At 48.4% G+C, this 20,765-nt stretch overlaps 1 protein-coding gene across 5 annotated transcripts in view; it reads right to left on the bottom strand.

Moving 5' to 3' along the window:
* Positions 1-20,765, bottom strand: part of LOC137560841 (cornifelin homolog) — an 83,423-nt gene that overhangs the window by 21,237 nt on the left and 41,421 nt on the right. For 4 of the 5 annotated variants that reach the window (XM_068271977.1, XM_068271980.1, XM_068271981.1 and 1 more), the window contains exon 2: positions 7,546-7,668. In XM_068271977.1, coding sequence (XP_068128078.1) covers positions 7,546-7,660 — 115 coding nt within the window. In that variant the 5' untranslated portion in view covers positions 7,661-7,668. The remainder of the gene's footprint in view (positions 1-7,545; positions 7,669-20,765) is intronic. The other variant, XM_068271978.1, reaches the window with a different exon arrangement.

Raw genomic sequence — 20,765 nt, 5'->3', positions numbered from 1 at the left:
CCTCTCCCTCACTAATTAGCAGTCTCCACTCCTCCTCCGGTCCTCACTAATGAGCAGTCTCCACTCCTCCTCTGCTCCTCACTAATGAGCAGTCTCCACTCCTCCTCTGCACCTCACTAATGAGCAGTCTCCACTACTCCTCCGCTCCTCACTAATGAGCAGTCTCCACTCCTCCTCCGCTCCTCTCTAATGAGCAATCCCCACTCCTACTCCGCTCCTCACTAATGAGCAGTCTCCTCTCCTCCTCCTCTCCCTCACTAATGAACAGTCTCCACTCCTCCTCCATTCCCTCACTAATGAGCAGTCTACACTCCTCCTCCGCTCTTCACTAATGAGCAGTCTCCACTCCTCCTCCGCTCCTCACTAATGAGCAGTCTCCACTCCTCCTCTGCTCCTTACTAATGAGCACTCTCCACTCCTCCTCTGCTCCTCACTAATGAGCAGTCTCCACTCCTCCTCTGCTCCTCACTAATGAGCAGTTTCCACTCCTCCTCTGCACCTCACTAATGAGCAGTCTCCACTACTCCTCCGCTCCTCACTAATGAGCAGTCTCCACTCCTCCTCCGCACCTCTCTAATGAGCAGTCTCCACTCCTCCTCCGCTCCTCACTAATGAGCAGTCTCCACTCCTCCTCCTCTCCCTCACTAATGAGCAGTCTCCACTCCTCCTCCATTCCCTCACTAATGAGCAGTCTCCACTCCTACTCCGCTCTTCACTAATTAGCAGTCTCCACTCCTCCTCCGCTCCTCACTAATGAGCAGTCTTCTCTCCTCCTCCGCTCCTCACTAATGAGCAGTCTCCACTCCTCCTCCGCTCCTCACTAATGAGGAGTGGAGACTGCTCATTAGTGAGGAGCAGAGGAGGAGTGGAGACTGCTCATTAGTGAGGAGCGGAGGAGGATTGGAGACTGCTCATTAGTGAGGAGCGGAGGAGGAGCGGAGGCTGCTCATTAGTGAGGACCGGAGGAGGAGTTGGGACTGCTCATTAGTGAGGAGTGGAGGAGGAGTGGAGACTGCTCATTAGTAAGGGAGAGGAGGAGGAGTGGAGACTGCTCATTAGTGAGGAGCGGAGGAGGAGTGGAGACTGCTCATTAGTGAGGAGCGGAGGAGGAGTGGAGACTGCTCATTAGTGAGGACTGGAGGAGGAGTGGAGACTGCTCATTAGTGAGGGAGAGGAGGAGGAGTGGAGACTGCACATTAGTGAGGAGCGGAGGAGGAGTGGAGACTGCTCATTAGTGAGGGAATGGAGGAGTAGTGGAGACTGCTCATTAGTGAGGGAGAGGAGGAGGAGTGGAGACTGCTCATTAGTGAGGGAGAGGAGGAGGAGTGGAGACTGCTCATTAGTGAGGAGCAGAGGAGGAGTGGAGACTGCTCATTAGTGAGGAGCGGAGGAGGAGTGGAGACTGCTCATTAGTGAGGAGCGGAGGAGGAGTGGAGACTGCTCAATAGTGAGGAGCGGAGGAGGCGTGGAGACTGCTCATTAGTGAGGAGCGGAGGAGGAGTGGAGACTGCTCATTAGTGAGGAGCGGAGGAGGAGTGGAGACTGCTCATTAGTGAGGAGCGGAGGAGGAGTGGAGACTGCTCATTAGTGAGGAGCGGAGGAGGAGTGGAGACTGCTCATTAGTGAGGAGCGGAGGAGGAGTGGAGACTGCTCATTAGTGAGGACTGGAGGAGGAGTGGAGACTGCTCATTAGTGAGGGAGAGGAGGAGGAGTGGAGACTGCTCATTAGTGAGGAGCGGAGGAGGAGTGGAGACTGCTCATTAGTGAGGGAATGAAGGAGGAGTGGAGACTGCTCATTAGTGAGGGAGAGGAGGAGGAGTGGAGACTGCTCATTAGTGAGGAGCGGAACAGGAGTGGAGACTGCTCATTAGAGAGGAGCGGAGGAGGAGTGGAGACTGCTCATTAGTGAGAAGCGGAGGAGGAGTGGAGACTGCTCATTAGTGAGGGCGGAGGAGGAGTTGAGACTGCTCATTAGTGAGGGAGAGGAGGAGGAGTGGAGACTGCTCATTAGTTAGGAGCAGAGGAGGAGTGGAGACTGCTCATTAGTGAGAAGCGGAGGAGGAGTGGAGACTGCTCATTAGTGAGGACCGGAGGAGGAGTGGAGACTGCTCATTAGTGAGGGAGAGGAGGAGGAGTGGAGACTGCTCATTAGTGAGGAGCGGAGGAGCAGTGGAGACTGCTCATTAGTGAGGGAATGGAGGAGGAGTGGAGACTGCTCATTAGTGAGGGAGAGGAGGAGGAGTGGAGACTGCTCATTAGTGAGGAGCGGAGGAGGAGTGGAGACTGCTCATTAGTGAGGAGCGGAGGAGGAGTGGAGACTGCTCATTAGTGAGGAGCGGAGGAGGAGTGGAGACTGCTCATTATTGAGGGAGAGGAGGAGGAGTGGAGATTGCTCATTAGTGAGGAGCGGAGGAGGAGTGGAGACTGCTCATTAGTGAGGGAGAGGAGGAGGAGTGGAGACTGCTCATTAGTGAGGAGCGGAGGAGGAGTGTAGACTGCTCATTAGTGAGGAGCGGAGGAGGAGTGGAGACTGCTCATTAGTGAGGAGCGGAGGAGGAGTGGAGACTGCTCATTAGTGAGGAGCGGAGGAGGAGTGGAGACTGCTCATAAGTGAGGAGCAGAGGAGGAGTGGAGACTGCTCATTAGTGAGGATCGGAGGAGGAGTGGAGACTGCTCATTAGTGAGGAGCGGAGGAGGAGTGGAGACTGCTCATTAGTGAGGTGCGGAGGAGGAGTGGAGACTGCTCATTAGTGAGGAGCAGAGGAGGAGTGGAGACTGCTCATTAGTGAGGACCGGAGGAGGAGTGGAGACTGCTCATTAGTGAGGGAGAGGAGGAGGAGTGGAGACTGCTCATTAGTGAGGAGCGGAGGAGCAGTGGAGACTGCTCATTAGTGAGGGAATGGAGGAGGAGTGGAGACTGCTCATTAGTGAGGGAGAGGAGGAGGAGTGGAGACTGCTCATTAGTGAGGAGCGGAGGAGGAGTGGAGACTGCTCATTAGTGAGGAGCGGAGGAGGAGTGGAGACTGCTCATTATTGAGGGAGAGGAGGAGGAGTGGAGACTGCTCATTAGTGAGGAGCAGAGGAGGAGTGGAGACTGCTCATTAGTGAGGAGCGGAGGAGGAGTGGAGACTGCTCATTAGTGAGAAGCGGAGGAGGAGCGGAGGCTGCTCATTAGTGAGGAGCGGAGGAGGAGTGGAGACTGCTCATTAGTGAAGAGCGGAGGAGGAGTGGAGACTGCTCATTAGTGAGGAGCGGAGGAGGAGTGGAGACTGCTCATTAGTGAGGCGCGGAGGAGGAGTGGAGACTGCTCATTAGTGAGGAGCGGAGGAGGAGCGGAGGCTGCTCATTAGTGAGGAGCGGAGGAGGAGTGGAGACTGCTCATTAGTGAGGAGCAGAGGAGGAGTGGAGACTGCTCATTAGTGAGGAGCGGAGGAGGAGTGGAGACTGCTCATTAGTGAGGAGCGGAGGAGGAGTGAAGACTGCTCATTAGTGAGGAGCGGAGGAGGAGTGGAGACTGCTCATTAGTGAGGAGCGGAGGAGGAGTGGAGACTGCTCATTAGTGAGGGAATGGAGGAGGAGTGGAGACTGCTCATTAGTGAGGGAGAGGAGGAGGAGTGGAGACTGCTCATTAGTGAGGAGCGGAGGAGGAGTGTAGACTGCTCATTAGAGAGGAGCGGAGGAGGAGTGGGGACTGCTCATTAGTGAGGAGCGGAGGAGTAGTGGAGACTGCTCATTAGTGAGGAGCAGAGGAGGAGTGGAGACTGCTCATTAGTGAGGAGCAGAGGAGGAGTGGAGACTGCTCATTAGTGAGGAGCGGAGGAGGAGTGGAGACTGCTCATTAGTAAGGGAGAGGGGGAGGAGTGGAGACTGCTCATTAGTGAGGTGCAGAGGAGGAGTGGAGACTGCTCATTAGTGAGGAGCGGAGGAGGAGTGGAGACTGCTCATTAGTGAGGAGCGGAGGAGGAGTGGAGACTGCTCATTAGTGAGGAGTGGAGGAGGAGTGGAGACTGCTCATTAGTGAGGAGCAGAGGAGGAGTGGAGACTGCTCATTAGTGAGGAGCAGAGGAGGAGTGGAGACTGCTCATTAGTGAGGACCGGAGGAGGAGTGGAGACTGCTCATTAGTGAGGGAGAGGAGGAGGAGTGGAGACTGCTCATTAGTTAGGAGCGGAGGAGCGGTGGAGACTGCTCATTAGTGAGGAGCGGAGGAGGAGTGGAGACTGCTCATTATTGAGGGAGAGGAGGAGGAGTGGAGGCTGCTCATTAGTGAGGAGCAGAGGAGGAGTGGAGACTGCTCATTAGTGAGGAGCGGAGGAGGAGTGGAGACTGCTCATTAGTGAGGAGCGGAGGAGGAGCGGAGGCTGCTCATTAGTGAGGAGCAGAGGAGGAGTGGAGACTGCTCATTAGTGAGGAGCGGAGGAGGAGTGGAGACTGCTCTTTAGTGAGGAGCGGAGGAGGAGTGGAGACTGCTCATTAGTAAGGGAGCAGAGGAGGAGTGGAGATTGCTCATTAGTGAGGAGCAGAGGAGGAGTGGAGACTGCTCATTAGTGAGGAGCAGAGGAGGAGTGGAGACTGCTCATTAGTGAGGAGCGGAGGAGGAGTGAAGACTGCTCATTAGTGAGGAGCGGAGGAGGAGTGGAGACTGCTCATTAGTGAGGAGCGGAGGAGGAGTGGAGACTGCTCATTAGTGAGGAGCGAAGAAGGAGTGGAGACTGCTCATTAGTGAGGGAGAGGAGGAGAAGTGGAGACTGCTCATTAGTGAGGAGCAGAGGAGGAGTGGAGACTTCTCATTAGTGAGGGAGAGGAGGAGAAGTGGAGACTGCTCATTAGTGAGGTGCAGAGGAGGAGTGGAGACTGCTCATTAGTGAGGAGCAGAGGAGGAGTGGAGACTGCTCATTAGTGAGGAGCGGAGGAGGAGTGAAGACTGCTCATTAGTGAGGAAGCGGAGGAGGAGTGGAGACTGCTCATTAGTGAGGACCGGAGGAGGAGTGGAGACTGCTCATTAGTGAGGACCGGAGGAGGAGTGGAGACTGCTCATTAGTGAGGAGTGGAGGAGGAGTGGAGACTGCTCATTAGTGAGGAGCGAAGGAGGAGTGGAGACTGCTTATTAGTGAGGGAGCGGAGGAGGAGTGGAGACTGCTCATTAGTGAGGAGCGGAGGAGTAGTGGAGACTGCTCATTAGTGAGGTGCAGAGGAGGAGTGGAGACTGCTCATTAGTGAGGAGCAGAGGAGGAGTGGAGACTGCTCATTAGTGAGGAGCGGAGGAGGAGTGAAGACTGCTCATTAGTGAGGAAGCGGAGGAGGAGTGGAGACTGCTCATTAGTGAGGAAGCGGAGGAGGAGTGGAGACTGCTCATTAGTGAGGACCGGAGGAGGAGTGGAGACTGCTCATTAGTGAGGACCGGAGGAGGAGTGGAGACTGCTCATTAGTGAGGAGTGGAGGAGGAGTGGAGACTGCTCATTAGTGAGGAGCGAAGGAGGAGTGGAGACTGCTCATTAGTGAGGGAGAGGAGGAGGAATGGAGACTGCTCATTAGTGAGGAGCAGAGGAGGAGTGGAGACTGCTCATTAGTGAGGAGCGGAGGAGGAGTGGAGACTGCTCATTAGTGCGGAGTGGAGGAGGAGTGGAGACTGCTCATTAGTGAGGAGCGGAGGAGGAGTGGAGACTGCTCATTAGTGAGGAGCGGAGGAGGAGTAGAGACTGCTCATTAGTGAGAAGCGGAATAGGAGTGGAGACTGCCCATTAGTGAGGAGCGGAGGAGGAGTGAAGGCTGATCATTAGTGAGGAGCGGAGGAGGAGTGGAGACTGCTCATTAGTGAGGAGTGGAGACTGCTCATTAGTGAGGGAGAGGAGGAGGAGTGGAGACTGCTCATTAGTGAGGAGCGGAGGAGGAGTGGAGACTGCTCATTAGTGAGGGAATGGAGGAGGAGAGGAGACTGCTCATTAGTGAGGGAGAGGAGAAGGAGTGGAGACTGCTCATTAGTGAGGGAGAGGAGGAGGAGTGGAGACTGCTCATTAGTGAGGAGCAGAGGAGGAGTGGAGACTTCTCATCAGTGAGGAGCGGAGGAGGAGTGGAGACTGCTCATTAGTGAGGGAGAGGAGGAGGAGGGTAGACTGCTCATTAGTGAGGGAGAGGAGGAGTGGAGACTGCTCATTAGTGAGGACCGGAGGAGGAGGGGAGACTGCTCATTAGTGAGGAGCAGAGGAGGAGTGGAGACTGCTCATTAGTGAGGAGCGGAGGAGGAGTGGAGACTGCTCATTAGTGAGGAGCGGAGGAGAAGTGGAGACTGCTCATTAGTGAGGAGCGAAGAAGGAGTGGAGACTGCTCATTAGTGAGGGAGAGGAGGAGAAGTGGAGACTGCTCATTAGTGAGGAGCAGAGGAGGAGTGGAGACTTCTCATTAGTGAGGGAGAGGAGGAGAAGTGGAGACTGCTCATTAGTGAGGAGCAGAGGAGGAGTGGAGACTGCTCATTAGTGAGGAGCGGAGGAGGAGTGGAGACTGCTCAATAGTGAGGAGCGGAGGAGGCGTGGAGACTGCTCATTAGTGAGGAGCGGAGGAGGAGTGGAGACTGCTTATTAGTGAGGAGCGGAGGAGGAGTGGAGACTGCTCATTAGTGAGGAGCGGAGGAGGAGTGGAGACTGCTCATTAGTGAGGAGCGGAGGAGGAGTGGAGACTGCTCATTAGTGAGGAGCGGAGGAGGAGTGGAGACTGCTCAATAGTGAGGAGCGGAGGAGGAGTGGAGACTGCTCATTAGTGAGGAGCGGAGGAGGAGTGGAGACTGCTCATTAGTGAGGAGCGGAGGAGGAGTGGAGACTGCTCATTAGTGAGGAGCGAAGAAGGAGTGGAGACTGCTCATTAGTGAGGGAGAGGAGGAGAAGTGGAGACTGCTCATTAGTGAGGAGCAGAGGAGGAGTGGAGACTTCTCATTAGTGAGGGAGAGGAGGAGAAGTGGAGACTGCTCATTAGTGAGGAGCAGAGGAGGAGTGGAGACTGCTCATTAGTGAGGAGCGGAGGAGGAGTGGAGACTGCTCAATAGTGAGGAGCGGAGGAGGCGTGGAGACTGCTCATTAGTGAGGACCGGAGGAGGAGGGGAGACTGCTCATTAGTGAGGAGCAGAGGAGGAGTGGAGACTGCTCATTAGTGAGGAGCGAAGAAGGAGTGGAGACTGCTCATTAGTGAGGAGCGGAGGAGGAGTGGAGACTGCTCATTAGTGAGGAGCGGAGGAGGAGTGGAGACTGCTTATTAGTGAGGAGCGGAGGAGGAGTGGAGACTGCTCATTAGTGAGGAGCGGAGGAGGAGTGGAGACTGCTCATTAGTGAGGAGCGGAGGAGGAGTGGAGACTGCTCATTAGTGAGGAGCGGAGGAGGAGTGGAGACTGCTCAATAGTGAGGAGCGGAGGAGGAGTGGAGACTGCTCATTAGTGAGGAGCGGAGGAGGAGTGGAGACTGCTCATTAGTGAGGAGCGGAGGAGGAGTGGAGAGGGGGCAACTCCGTACAAATTCCCAATGTCATGTGTGGAGGATAACTCAGATAACAGGGACACTTACATATGCCCATTTCTTCACAGCAGTCGCATATTCCGGAGCTCCAGGTCTCAGGTCCTGCATGGGTTACAGTCACGGATTGGGAGAAGGTTGCTGGTTGGACTGTGACTGTCTGCATGTTCTAGACTAAAAAACACAAAAAAAACAATCAGCATCAATGAGAACATCAGAAAACCTTGAAAATAACAACAAACCTCCACCTGATACTAACAAATCAACTTTACAGAGGCTGGACAACTGAATGTCACCCTGGTGGCTTATATTTCTCATAGGTGGTCCAAACATTTCATCATCAGATTTCACAGTTCTGGCCACGAGCAGAATATTCCCAAGTTAGGGTTTCCTCGCCCTGTGATGGATCCCCAATAATGTAACAATAACAACAACAATAACATTTCTATAGCGCTTTTCTCCCATAGGACTCAAAGCCCTTAGGCTCTCTCAGATTCATTAGTTGGTAGTAGGATGAAGTGTTCACACAACAAGTTATATTTCTGCAAATGCCAAACTGTACAGGTGGGTTTTCAGTCTGGATTTAAACACGTCGAGAGATGGAGCTGTCCTGATCTGCTGAGGTAAGGAGTTCCATAATGTAGGAGCAGCATGACAGAAGGCTCTGGGACCAGAAGTTTCCAGGTGGGCTCTGGGTATGACTAGATTATTAGAACCGGTGGATCTGAGATTGCAGGGATGTAATAGGGAAAAAATGACAGGTTGTTAGGAAGGCCATTTAGGCTAAGGCTTTCTACAAAGGTTTTTTCCAAAAACCTAATGGCCTCAATTACGCAAAATTTTGCATACATTTTCACAATTACGCCTATACGTAATTACGATTTGTAAATGCAATTGATTTTGTGTAGTCCATTGTAATTTTGCGTAAAATTTTGCGTAATTTAATGCCGGCGTTAGCAGTGAATAGCAAACCCCCCACACATGCTATTGACGCCAAAAGTGCTACATACGTTAAGGAGAATTGTGGGTACAAAAAGTAAAAAAAAAATAATTTTCCAAAAACACCTTGTAGTTTTTGAGAAAATCGACTTTAAAAGTACAAAGAAAAAAATATTTTTAAAACTGAAAGATGAAAGTTTATAAAACATTTTTCTTTGCACTTTTAAAATCGATTTTTTTAAAAACTACAACTACAACTTGTTGAAAAATTATCTTTTTCTCTCCTACCCACTCTTCTGCTTAACATATGTAGTAATTTTGGTAGCAATAGCCTGTATGGGGGATTTGCTAATAACCGCCAAAGTCGGCACAACATTTCACAAAATGTCTTGAAAATGATGCTAAAAATTATGTGAAATGATAAAATATTACTATTACATACGAAATGAATTACAATTTTCTCTGAACTTTTGCATTACGATTATGATTTTGCATATGTGAAATTTCGGCCCACCTCATGTCCAGCTCTTCTGTAAACGATTTATCCCATAGATGATGCTTCTGCCGTTATACTTTAAGGGTTTTTTTTATTTTACGTTTAGAACAAGAATTAGGGTTACGGTTATATGAACATGCAGGTGAACACTGTTGTAGATCCGAATCATGTTAGCACTTCTGCCGTGCGAGATGTAAGATTTTAGAACTAGTAGCCCCTTTATAGCTCAGAGCTGTGTAGCTTCAGTATCTATACAAATAGTTTTGGTATTACTCAGAACCAGGGATGCTCAAATCCGATCCGGATGAAATCCAGATAGTAGCTATTCGGATTTCATCCAGATAAACTCAAATCACCTGTGCGGGCTGGGGGAAGGGGGGGGGGTGTTAATCTTACCTATCATGACGTCTTCTTCGTCCGTCCCTCGGCGCCTCCCACGATGCGGTCCAATCCGGCGTCATGTGACTATACACTTCCTCCTTCAACCCGGAAGTAGGAAGTGTTTTTAGTCATGTGACGCCGGATTGGAGCGCATCGTGGGAGGTGCCGAGGGACGGACGAACAAGACGTCATGATAGGTAAGATCTAACCCCCCGCCCAGCACACACAGGTGATCTGAGTTTATCCGGATGAAATCTTAATAGCTACTATCTGGATTTCATCCGGATCGGATTTGAGCATCCCTGCTCAGAACACCAGAGACCAAGTTATGCACTGAAACAGATAACTCCTATCTGGCTATATTATAGCGGGAATTCTTTGCCCAGATCATCCGCAAAGGAAGAGTATTAATTATTTAAAGCTGGTGAGTAGTGATGGGCCGAACCTCCGATTTTAGGTTCGCGAACCGGGTTCTCATTCCCCCCTCAATATGGCTGCCACAGATTGCCGCGGCTGCGCAGTCCGCATAGATGCGATTGTGGCTGCGCAGCTCTAGGTCCTCTTTCCGATGCGTCTGATGTATGCACGCATATTGATGACAAGGCAGGAGGAGGCCCTAGAGCTGCGCAGGTGCAATCGCGTCTGTGCGGACTGCGCAGCCGCGGCAATCTGTGGCGGCCATATTGAGTGGAGAATGAGAACCCGACCTGTTCGGAGGGGTCAGAAGTCGGGACCCGACTGGGGCCGGTATTACTGCGGGAGCCATGGGGGAATGAACAGGAGGGCGTGGATGGCGTCCTCCATGGATCTGGATTATGAAAAGGTATTTAACTTTTTTTCACATTTGTGGCCTCGGAAGTCCTTTAACCCTCCTGGCGGTTTATTAAAATCCGCCAGGGGGCAGCAAAGCCGTTTTGTTAAAAAAAAAAAAATTCATGTAGCGAGACAAGGTCTCGCTACATGATAGCCGCTGCTCAGCGGCATCCCCCCAGCCCCTCCGATCGCCTCTGGCGATCGGAGATCCGGAGATCCCGTGCAAAGAACAGGATCTCCTGGAGGGCTTCCCCCATCGCCATGGTGACGGGCGGGATGACGTCACCGACGTCATCGACGTTGTGACGTCAAAGGGGACTCCGATCCACCCCACAGCACTTCCTGGCACTGATTGGCCCGGCAGCGCACGGGGTCGGGGGGGGGGGCGGGGCGGCTGCGGTGCGACGGATAGCGGCGGATCGGTGGGTAGCGGCGATGATCGGATTGCATATACAGCTAGCAAAGTGTGTAGCAAAAAAAAAAAATTATGCAAATCGGCCCAGGGGGGCCTGAGCGGTGCCTTCCAGCGGCATAGCCCGTGCTCAGCACGGGCTTACCGACAGGGAGGTTAAATATTGTTTCCTGCTATCTTTTTAACATATCCTGCAAATTTGGAGTTGCTAGGATGTAAGGGGCCTTAGCTATTAACTGCTAAAGTCGGCGGGTGATGATAACCAACCAGAATTGTAGGGGTGCAAAAGTGCTGAATTCTGCCATAGGCTTCCATTAGGCTCCCTATTTCACTTTCAAAAATCTCAAATCTTTTCAAAGGGCAATGGCTCAGCAGTTGCAAATTTTCTAGCATTGTAGGAACTCTTAGGAAGATCATAACTGGTGAATTTCGGGCCCCTAGGCCAAATAGGTCATAGCCTAGGGTCACAAAAACCTGTTTATTTGGGCAATTGGGGAGATTCTGATGGTGGAGATTCTGATGAATGGTGGAGATTAAATGGTGGAGATTCTGATGAACATAAATCGCAGCCATTGTCATTAGCAACGTCTGAATCTCACGACATGTCTCATGCACGTAGAAGGCATATTGTTATACTTTTACTCCAAAGTTGGGTTCCATACATCTCTGCAAACCAGAGTTACATGGGTGCAAAAGTGATCAAATCCCCCATAGGCTTTCATTGGGCCTCCTATTTACAGTTCCAAAATCTCACACCATTTCAAAGGGCAATGGCTCAGCAGTGGCAAATTTTCTAGCATTGTAGGAACTGTTAGGGGGATCATAACTGGTGAGTTTCGGGCCCCTAGGCCGAAGAGGTCATAGCCTAGGGTCACAAAAACCTGTTTATTTGGGCAATTTCAATGGTGGTGATTCTGACGAACATAAATCGCAGCAGCAAACATAAACGTACATAAATCGCAGCCATGGCCGTTAGCAACGTCTGAATCTCACGAAATGTCTCATGCAGGTAGAAGACATATTGTTAGACTTGGACTCCAAAGATGGGTTCCCTACATCTCTGCAAACCAGAGTTACAGGGGTCCAAAATTGGTAAAATCCCCATAGGCTTTCATTGGGCCTCCTATTTACAGTTCCAAAATCTCACATCTTTTCAAAGGGCAATTGCTCAGCAATGGCACATTTTCTAGCATTGTAGGAACTGTTAGGGGGATCAAAACTGGTGAGTTTCGGGCCCCTAGGCCAAAGAGGTCATAGCCTAGGGTCACAAAAACCTGTTTATTTGGGCAATTTCAATGGTGGTGATTCTGACGTACATAAATCGCAGCCATGGCCGTTAGCAAAGTCTGAATCTCACGAAATGTCTCATGCAGGTAGAAGACATATTGTTAGACTTGGACTCCAAAGATGGGTTCCCTACATCTCTGCAAACCAGAGTTACAGGGATGCAAGAATTAGTAAAATCCCCCATAGGCTTTCATTGGCTCCCTATTTCACTTTCCAAAATCTCACATCTTTTCAAAGGGCAATTGCTAAGCAGTGGCAAATTTTCTAGCATTGTAGGAACTGTTAGGGGGATCATAACTGGTGAGTTTCGGGCCCCTAGGCCGAAGAGGTCATAGCCTAGGGTCACAAAAACCTGTTTATTTGGGCAATTTCAATGGTGGTGATTCTGACGTTCATAAATCGCAGCCATGGCCGTTAGCAACGTCTGAATCTCACAAAATGTCTCATGCAGGTAGAAGACATATTGTTAGACTTGGACTCCAAAGATGGGTTCCCTACATCTCTGCAAACCAGAGTTACAGGGGTCCAAAATTGGTAAAATCCCCCATAGGTTCTTTATTGGGCCTCCTATTTACAGTGCCAAAATCTCACATCTTTTCAAGGGGCAATTGTTCAGCAGTGGCAAATTTTCTAGCATTGAAGGAACTGTTAGGGGGATCAAAACTGGTGAGTTTCGGGCCCCTAGGCCGAAAAGGTCATAGCCTAGGGTCACAAAAACCTGTTTATTTGGGCAATTTCAATGGTGGTGATTCTGACGTTCATAAATCGCAGCCATGGCCGTTAGCAACGTCTGAATCTCACAAAATGTCTCATGCAGGTAGAAGACATATTGTTAGACTTGGACTCCAAAGATGGGTTCCCTACATCTATGCAAACCAGAGTTACAGGAGTGCAAATGTAGTAAAATCCCCCATAGGCTTTCATTGGCTCCCTATTTCACTTTCCAAAATCTCACATCTTTACAAAGGGCAATTGCTCAGCAGTGGCAAATTTTCTAGCATTGTAGGAACTGTTAGGGGGATCATAACTGGTGAGTTTCGGGCCCCTAGGCCGAAGAGGTCATAGCCTAGGGTCACAAAAACCTGTTTATTTGGGCAATTTCAATGGTGGTGATTCTGACGTTCATAAATCGCAGCCATGGCCGTTAGCAACATCTGAATCTCACAAAATGTCTCATGCAGGTAGAAGACATATTGTTAGACTTGGACTCCAAAGATGGGTTCCCTACATCTCTGCAAACCAGAGTTACAGGGGTCCAAAATTGGTAAAATCCCCCATAGGTTTTTTATTGGGCCTCCTATTTACAGTGCCAAAATCTCACATTTTTTCAACGGGCAATTGCTCAGCAGTGGCAAATTTTCTAGCATTGTAGGAACTGTTAGGGGGATCATAACTGGTGAGTTTCGGGCCCCTAGGCCAAAGAGGTCATAGCCTAGGGTCACAAAAACCTGTTTATTTGGGCAATTTCAATGGTGGTGATTCTGACGTACATAAATCGCAGCCATGGCCGTTAGCAATGTCTGAATCTCACGAAATGTCTCATGCAGGTAGAAGACATATTGTTAGACTTGGACTCCAAAGATGGGTTCCCTACATCTCTGCAAACCAGAGTTACAGGTGTGCAAAAGTAGTAAAATCCCCCATAGGATTTTATTGGCTCCCTATTTCACTTTCCAAAATCTCACATCTTTTCAAAGGACAATTGCTCAGCAGTGGCAAATTTTCTAGCATTGTAGGAACTGTTAGGGGGATCATAACTGGTGAGTTTCGTGCCCCTAGGCCGAAGAGGTCATAGCCTAGGGTCACAAAAACCTGTTTATTTGGGCAATTTCAATGGCGGTGATTCTGACGTACATAAATCGCAGCCATGGCCGTTAGCAAAGTCTGAATCTCACGAAATGTCTCATGCAGGTAGAAGACATATTGTTAGACTTGGACTCCAAAGATGGGTCCCCTACATCTCTGCAAACCAGAGTTACAGGGGTCCAAAATTGGTAAAATCCCCCATAGGCTTTCTTTGGGTCTCCTATTTACAGTTCCAAAATCTCACATCTTTTCAAAGGGCAATTGCTCAGCAGTGGCAAATTTTCTAACATTGTAGGAACTGTTAGGGGGATCATAACTGGTGAGTTTCGGGCCCCTAGGCCAAAGAGGTCATAGCCTAGGGTCACAAAAACCTGTTTATTTGGGCAATTTCAATGGTGGTGATTCTGACGTACATAAATCGCAGCCATGGCCGTTAGCAACGTCTGAATCTCACAAAATGTCTCATGCAGGTAGAAGATATATTGTTAGACTTGGACTCCAAAGATGGGTTCCCTACATCTCTGCAAACCAGAGTTACAGGGGTGCAAAAGTAGTAAAATCCCCCATAGGCTTTCATTGGCTCCCTATTTCACTTTCCAAAATCTCACATCTTTACAAAGGGCAATTGCTAAGCAGTGGCAAATTTTCTAGCATTGTAGGAACTGTTAGGGGGATCATAACTGGTGAGTTTCGGGCCCCTAGGCCGAAGAGGTCATAGCCTAGGGTCACAAAAACCTGTTTATTTGGGCAATTTCAATGGTGGTGATTCTGACATACATAAATCGCAGCCATGGCCGTTAGCAACGTCTGAATCTCACGAAATGTCTCATGCAGGTAGAAGACATATTGTTAGACTTGGACTCCAAAGATGGGTTCCCTACATCTCTGCAAACCAGAGTTACAGGGGTGCAAAAGTAGTAAAATCCCCCATAGGCTTTTATTGGCTCCCTATTTCACTTTCCAAAATCTCACATCTTTTCAACGGGCAATTGCTCAGCAGTGGCAAATTTTCTAGCATTGTAGGAACTGTTAGGGGGATCATAACTTGTGAGTTTCGGGCCCCTAGGCCAAAGAGGTCATAGCCTAGGGTCACAAAAACCTGTTTATTTGGGCAATTTCAATGGCGGTGATTCTGACGTACATAAATCACAGCCATGGCCGTTAGCAACATCTGAATCTCACGAAATGTCTCATGCAGGTAGAAGACATATTGTTAGACTTGGACTCCAAAGATGGGTCCCCTACATCTCTGCAAACCAGAGTTACAGGGGTCAAAAATTGGTAAAATCCCCCATAGGCTTTCATTGGGTCTCCTATTTACAGTTCCAAAATCTCACATCTTTTCAAAGGGCAATTGCTCAGCAGTGGCAAATTTTCTAGCATTGTAGGAACTGTTAGGGGGATCATAACTGGTGAGTTTCGGGCCCCTAGGCCGAAGAGGTCATGGCCTAGGGTCACAAAAACCTGTTTATTTGGGCAATTTCAATGGTGGTGATTCTGACGTACATAAATCGCAGCCATGGGCGTTAGCAACGTCTGAATCTCACGAAATGTCTCATGCAGGTAGAAGACATATTGTTAGACTTGGATTCCAAAGATGGGTTCCCTACATCTCTGTAAACCAGAGTTACAGGGGTGCAAAAGTAGTAAAATCCCCCATAGGCTTTTATTGGCTCCCTATTTCACTATCCAAAATCTCACATTTTTTCAAAGGGCGATGGCTCAGCAGTTACACATTTTCTACCATTGTAGGGACTCTTAGGGGGATCATGACTGGTGAGTTTCGCCACCGCTGAGCCATTGCCCTTTGAAATGGTGTGAGATTTTGGAACTTGAAATAGGAGACCCAATGAAAGCCTATGGGGGATTTTACCACTTTTGCACCCCTGTCGGCCGCTAGCCAATCGGAAGAGGCAGAGAGAAGAGAGGCAGTGCAGCGGGAATGGAGGACGCCGCGACGTCATAACTGGGGGCGGTGCTGGGCACAATGCGTCAGCGCACGCTGCCTGCCGCCTTCTTCGCTCGCCGGAGTCTTCTTCTATGCCGCGCATCTGCACTGACTCTAGCCAGCGCGGCCGAAAGGAGGGGAGACCAGGAGGAGCCCCAGACACCGCCGCTGGAACTGGAGGGAGGTGAGTGGCACCTACCCCTAACTACTCTATACCTGGCTAACTATACTGAAGGTCCCTACACCTAACTACACTATACCTGGCTAACTATACTAAAGCCACCTACACCTAACTACTCTATACCTGGCTAACTATATTGAAGGCACCCACACCTAACTACACTATACCTGGCTAACTATACTGAAGGCACCCACACCTAACTACACTATACCTGGCTAACTATACTGAAGGTCCCTACACCTAACTACTCTATACATGGCTAACTATACTGAAGGCATCCACACCTAACTACACTATACCTGGCTAACTATACTGAAGCCACCTACACCTAACTACTCTATACCTGGCTAACTATACTGAAGGTCCCTACACCTAACTACTCTATACCTGGCTAACTATACTGAAGCCACCTACACCTAACTACACTATACCTGGCTAACTATACTGAAGGCCCCTATACCTATCTACCTATACTGAAGGCACGTAAACCTAGCTACCTAAATGTTGGTAGATCTCCTGGGCTTGGCAAATTTTAAAGTAGCTCGCGAGCCGAAAAAGTGTGGGCACCCCTGCCCTAGGCTATGACCTCTTCGGCCTAGGGGCCCGAAACTCACCAGTCATGATCCCCCTAATAGTCCCTACAATGCTAGAAAATTTGCCACTGCTGAGCCATCGCCCTTTGAAAAGATTTGAGATTTTTGAAAGTGAAATAGGGAGCCTTATGGAAGCCTATGGCAGAATTCAGCACTTTTGCACCCCTATAATTCTGGTTGGTTATCATCACCCGCCGACTTTAGCAGTTAATAGCAAAGGCCCCTTACATCCTAGCAACACCAAATTTGCAGGATATGTTAAAAAGATAGCAGGAAACAATATTTAACGGACTTCCTAGGCCACAAATGTGAAAAAAGTTAAATACCTTTTCATAATCCAGATCCATGGAGGACGGCATCCGCGCCCTCTCATTCATTCTCCCATGGCTCCCGCAGTAATATCGGCCACGGTCGGGCCCCGACCCCTCCAAACGGGTCAGGTTCTCATTCCTCCCTCAATATGGCCGCCACAGATTGCCGCTGCTGTGCAGTCTGCATAGATGCGATTGCGGCTGCGCAGCTCTAGGCCCTCCTCCCGCCGCGTCATCAATATGCGTGCATACATCGGACGCATCGGGAGGAAGTGCTAGAGCTGCGCAGCCGCAATCGCGTCTATGCGGACTGCGCAGCCACGGCAATCTGTGGCAGCCATATTGAGGGGGATAGTTTAGAACCCGACCCGTTCAGAGGGGTCGGGACTCGACCAGGGCCATTATTAGTGCTGGAGCCATGGCGGAATTAACGGGAGGGTGCGGATGGCGTCCTCAATGGATATGGATTATGAAAAGGTATTTAACTTTTTTTCACATTTGTGGCCTCGGAAGTCCTTTAAAAATGTTTTTATTTTTTTTTATTTGCTGTGTGTGGGAAATTTGAAAAAAAATGGCGTGGGGTCCCCCCTCCCGAGCCTCTGTAACCCCTTGTCCCCCATGCAGACTGGGATAGCCAGAATGCGGAGCCCCGGCCGACTGGGGCTTCGCACCCGGAGCTATACCACCCCGCATGGTCCATGGTATGGGGGGGCTCCGGGGGGGAGGGGCGGCCAAGCCTTCCCCTCCTCCACCCCCGGAGCCCTTGTCCAATCCATGGACAAGGGGCTCTTCCCCATCTCCGGTGCCCCAGGAGGAGGTGGGGGTGACGACTCCCTGGGGGGGCTCATGGTGGCATCTGGGAGTCCCCTTTAAGAAGGGGACCCCAGATCCCCACCCCCCTCCCAGGAGAAATGAGTATAGGGGTACAAAGTACTCCTTACCCATTTCCACAAAGGGTTAAATGAAATAAAAACACAACCACGAGAAAAATATTTTATTATTCTAAATTAACCATAAATACTTACCTGTACCTTTAAAAAAGTTTTCCCACGCCAATATCCACGGTAAACGATCCAACGAACTGTATCCTCTTATGTTGCGATCTTCAATTAAGTTGATTGAAGATCTCCGACGCCTCCCACATAGCAGAGAATGTCTCCTTGTGGACGCATAGCTGCCGGCTCCTGCTGTCTCTCCCCACCTCCTCACCTGTCACTCTCACCTAGCCTGGCACCCATGGGTGCACCGGGTGCCAGGCTAGGTGAGGGTGACAGGTGCAGGCAGGTGGGGAGAGACAGCAGCAGAGCCGGCAGCTTCACGTCCTGCTCAGGACGCATTCTCTGCTATACTAACGGTTCTTGAATGATCCGGTTCTTTTTAATGAATCGGTTCTTTTTTTTTATGAATCGGCGCATTTTACTTTGAAACTTTAAAATTGATTTTCTCAAAAAGTATAAGGTCTTTTTGAAAAAAAAAAATTCCGCTTGTTCCCACTATTCCACTTAACATTCCCAACAATTTTGGTGTTTCTACTATGTAAGGGGACTTTGCTATTAACCGTTAAAGTCGGCGGCCATTAAAGTCTATAGGCAAACTGAACTTTGAAAAAAAGCTCCCGTTTCTCTGCGAACGCGAACCACCAAAGTTCGCCTGGAACCGTTCGCCGGCGAACCGTTCGGCCCACCTCTACTGGTGAGTATTTGTTTTAACAGGTCCCTTCAAAGGTTAGATTTAGGCATTATTTCAGTAGGGTCAGGAATGGAAAGGTAAGGGTGGGTGAGCTGTAAGACAGGTGGTAACCTTGGGGGGAGGGAGGGGGTAGTTTTAGGGATCAGGGAGGACAAGGGAATCTCATATGCTAGGAAATCTTTCTTTCATTCCACCTTAATTAACAGCTTGACCACTACAGGTAGTGTTCCCCTCATGGACCAGAGCAATCTTTACATTTTAGCTCTCCTCCCTTTCATTCGCCAATACCTTTATCACTACTTATCACAATAATAATTGTATCTACAGACAATGGGCAGTGCTATGGGAAGTAGGATGTCGCCCCAGTATGCAAATTTGTTTATGGCCAGATTGGAGGAAAACTTCCTTTCAACTTGTGAAATTAAACCATGGGCTTACTTCAGATTTATAGACGATATCCTATTAATCTGGACAGCATCACAGGAAGAATTAATCAGATTCCACAAAAACTTCTCAGAGTACCACAAGAACATCAAGTTAACGCTCAGCTTTTCAACCTCCCATGTCAGTTTCCTGGATACCACAATTTATATACAAGATAGAATTTTACAAACATCCATATACCGTAAACCAACTGACCGGCATATTTACCTAAAATGGAAGAGTTTCCACCCGGAACACACCAAAAAATCTATTGTTTACAGCCAGGCTCTGAGGTATAACCGAATATGTTCTAATTCAGAGGACAGAGACAGACAACTTATGTCACTACGTAAAATATTCATAGATCAGGGATATCATCCACAAATCGTTGATGATCAAATACACAGAGCAACTTTAAAATCAAGAGAGGAACTGTTGAAGTACACCCCAAAGACTGAAAACAACAGAATCCCAATTGTGGTAACCTACAACCCAAAATTAAAGACACTGAGGAAGATATCAAAAGCCCTACAACCAATACTCCATAAAGACAAACGCCTGAAGGATGTTTTTCCTGATTTACCACTGCTTGCTTTCAGACAACCTCCCAATTTGAGACAAATGATTATCAGAAGTGCATTATCTACACCAGAGACTCCAGGCACATTACCCTGCAATAACACAAGGTGTGAGACCTGCCCTTATATCTTGAGCACAAGCCAAATACAAATACCAAACTCACAGAAATATCATCAAATACAAGACCAATTTTCCTGCGAGTCATCCAATGTTGTATACATGATACGCTGCATGAAATGCCCCTCAAGAGGAATCTATATAGGAGAAACAGGACAAAAACTGCGCACAAGAATAAACCATCACCGCTTTAAAATTAATGAGGGTAAAATGGACACACCAGTGGGCCAACACTTCTGTGAACCAGGACACAGCATGCAAGATCTAAAAGTACTTGTTCTTAAGGGTAACTTCAAAAATGATCAATCAAGAAAAGTTTCTGAGTACAAATTTATGAAAATGTTCAAGACATTAACAGAAGGTTTAAATTGTGGAACAGGATTCATGACACCTTATGTAACATGATTGATTTGGCTTCATGATCTTCAGAAACCTGCTGGATTTCATGTATGGTTGCACTAACTCACTGGCTCCAGCCTGCTGATCACCTGACACCTAACGGATAAACAGTAACCAGCACAACTGTCATCTTCGTGTTTACCATTTATCTGCATCAGTGTTTTACTTCAGCTTACATCTGGAAATATGCCTGAAGAAGGGGACTAGATCCCAGAAAGCTTGCATCATTTAACTCTATTAGTTAGCCATTAAAAGGTATTATTTCTTACAAAACGTTGTTTTTTTTCTACCTATATACTTATCACAATGAAATGATCTATATCTTGGGTTTTTTGTTGTTGTTTTTTTGCCACCAATTAGGTTTTCTTTGCTTTTTGCTAAGAATTGTTTTATTCTAAATGAAATCTAACGGGAATAATAAGAAAAAGGAAATGGAAAACATTAGGTATTTCTCAGGTTGCAGCTATTATAGTTTTAAAATAAAACATGCTACTGTGGATAAAATCCACACGTTTTATTTTCCAATTTGTCCTGACTATTATTTACAACGTTTAAATTACATCCCTAGTGCATTGTATGGTGGAAATAAAGGTGCATTTTTTCAGTTTTGTTCTTCATTGACACTATATCATTAATTAATTACAAACCTTTATTTGCAAAAATAACAGTATTATACCCTCATGACATCCATATTAAAAAGTGGAGTCTTTAGATAACTATTTGTGTATTTTTTTTAATGTCTTTTTTTCTTTACAAGTGTTTTATTTTGATAACTATGGGAGAGGGGATGATGTAAGGGATAATTACTGAGGGATTTATTTATTTTTATTTAACTGGCCTCCCCACTTTATTCCTGTGTACTGTGAACAGTACACAGGAAGTGCTGTGTGTGTGGTT

The sequence above is a fragment of the Hyperolius riggenbachi genome, chromosome 3 (genome assembly GCF_040937935.1).
Source record: "Hyperolius riggenbachi isolate aHypRig1 chromosome 3, aHypRig1.pri, whole genome shotgun sequence".
Lineage (NCBI taxonomy): Eukaryota > Metazoa > Chordata > Amphibia > Anura > Hyperoliidae > Hyperolius > Hyperolius riggenbachi.
This window is presented reverse-complemented; position numbering and strand designations above follow the sequence as displayed.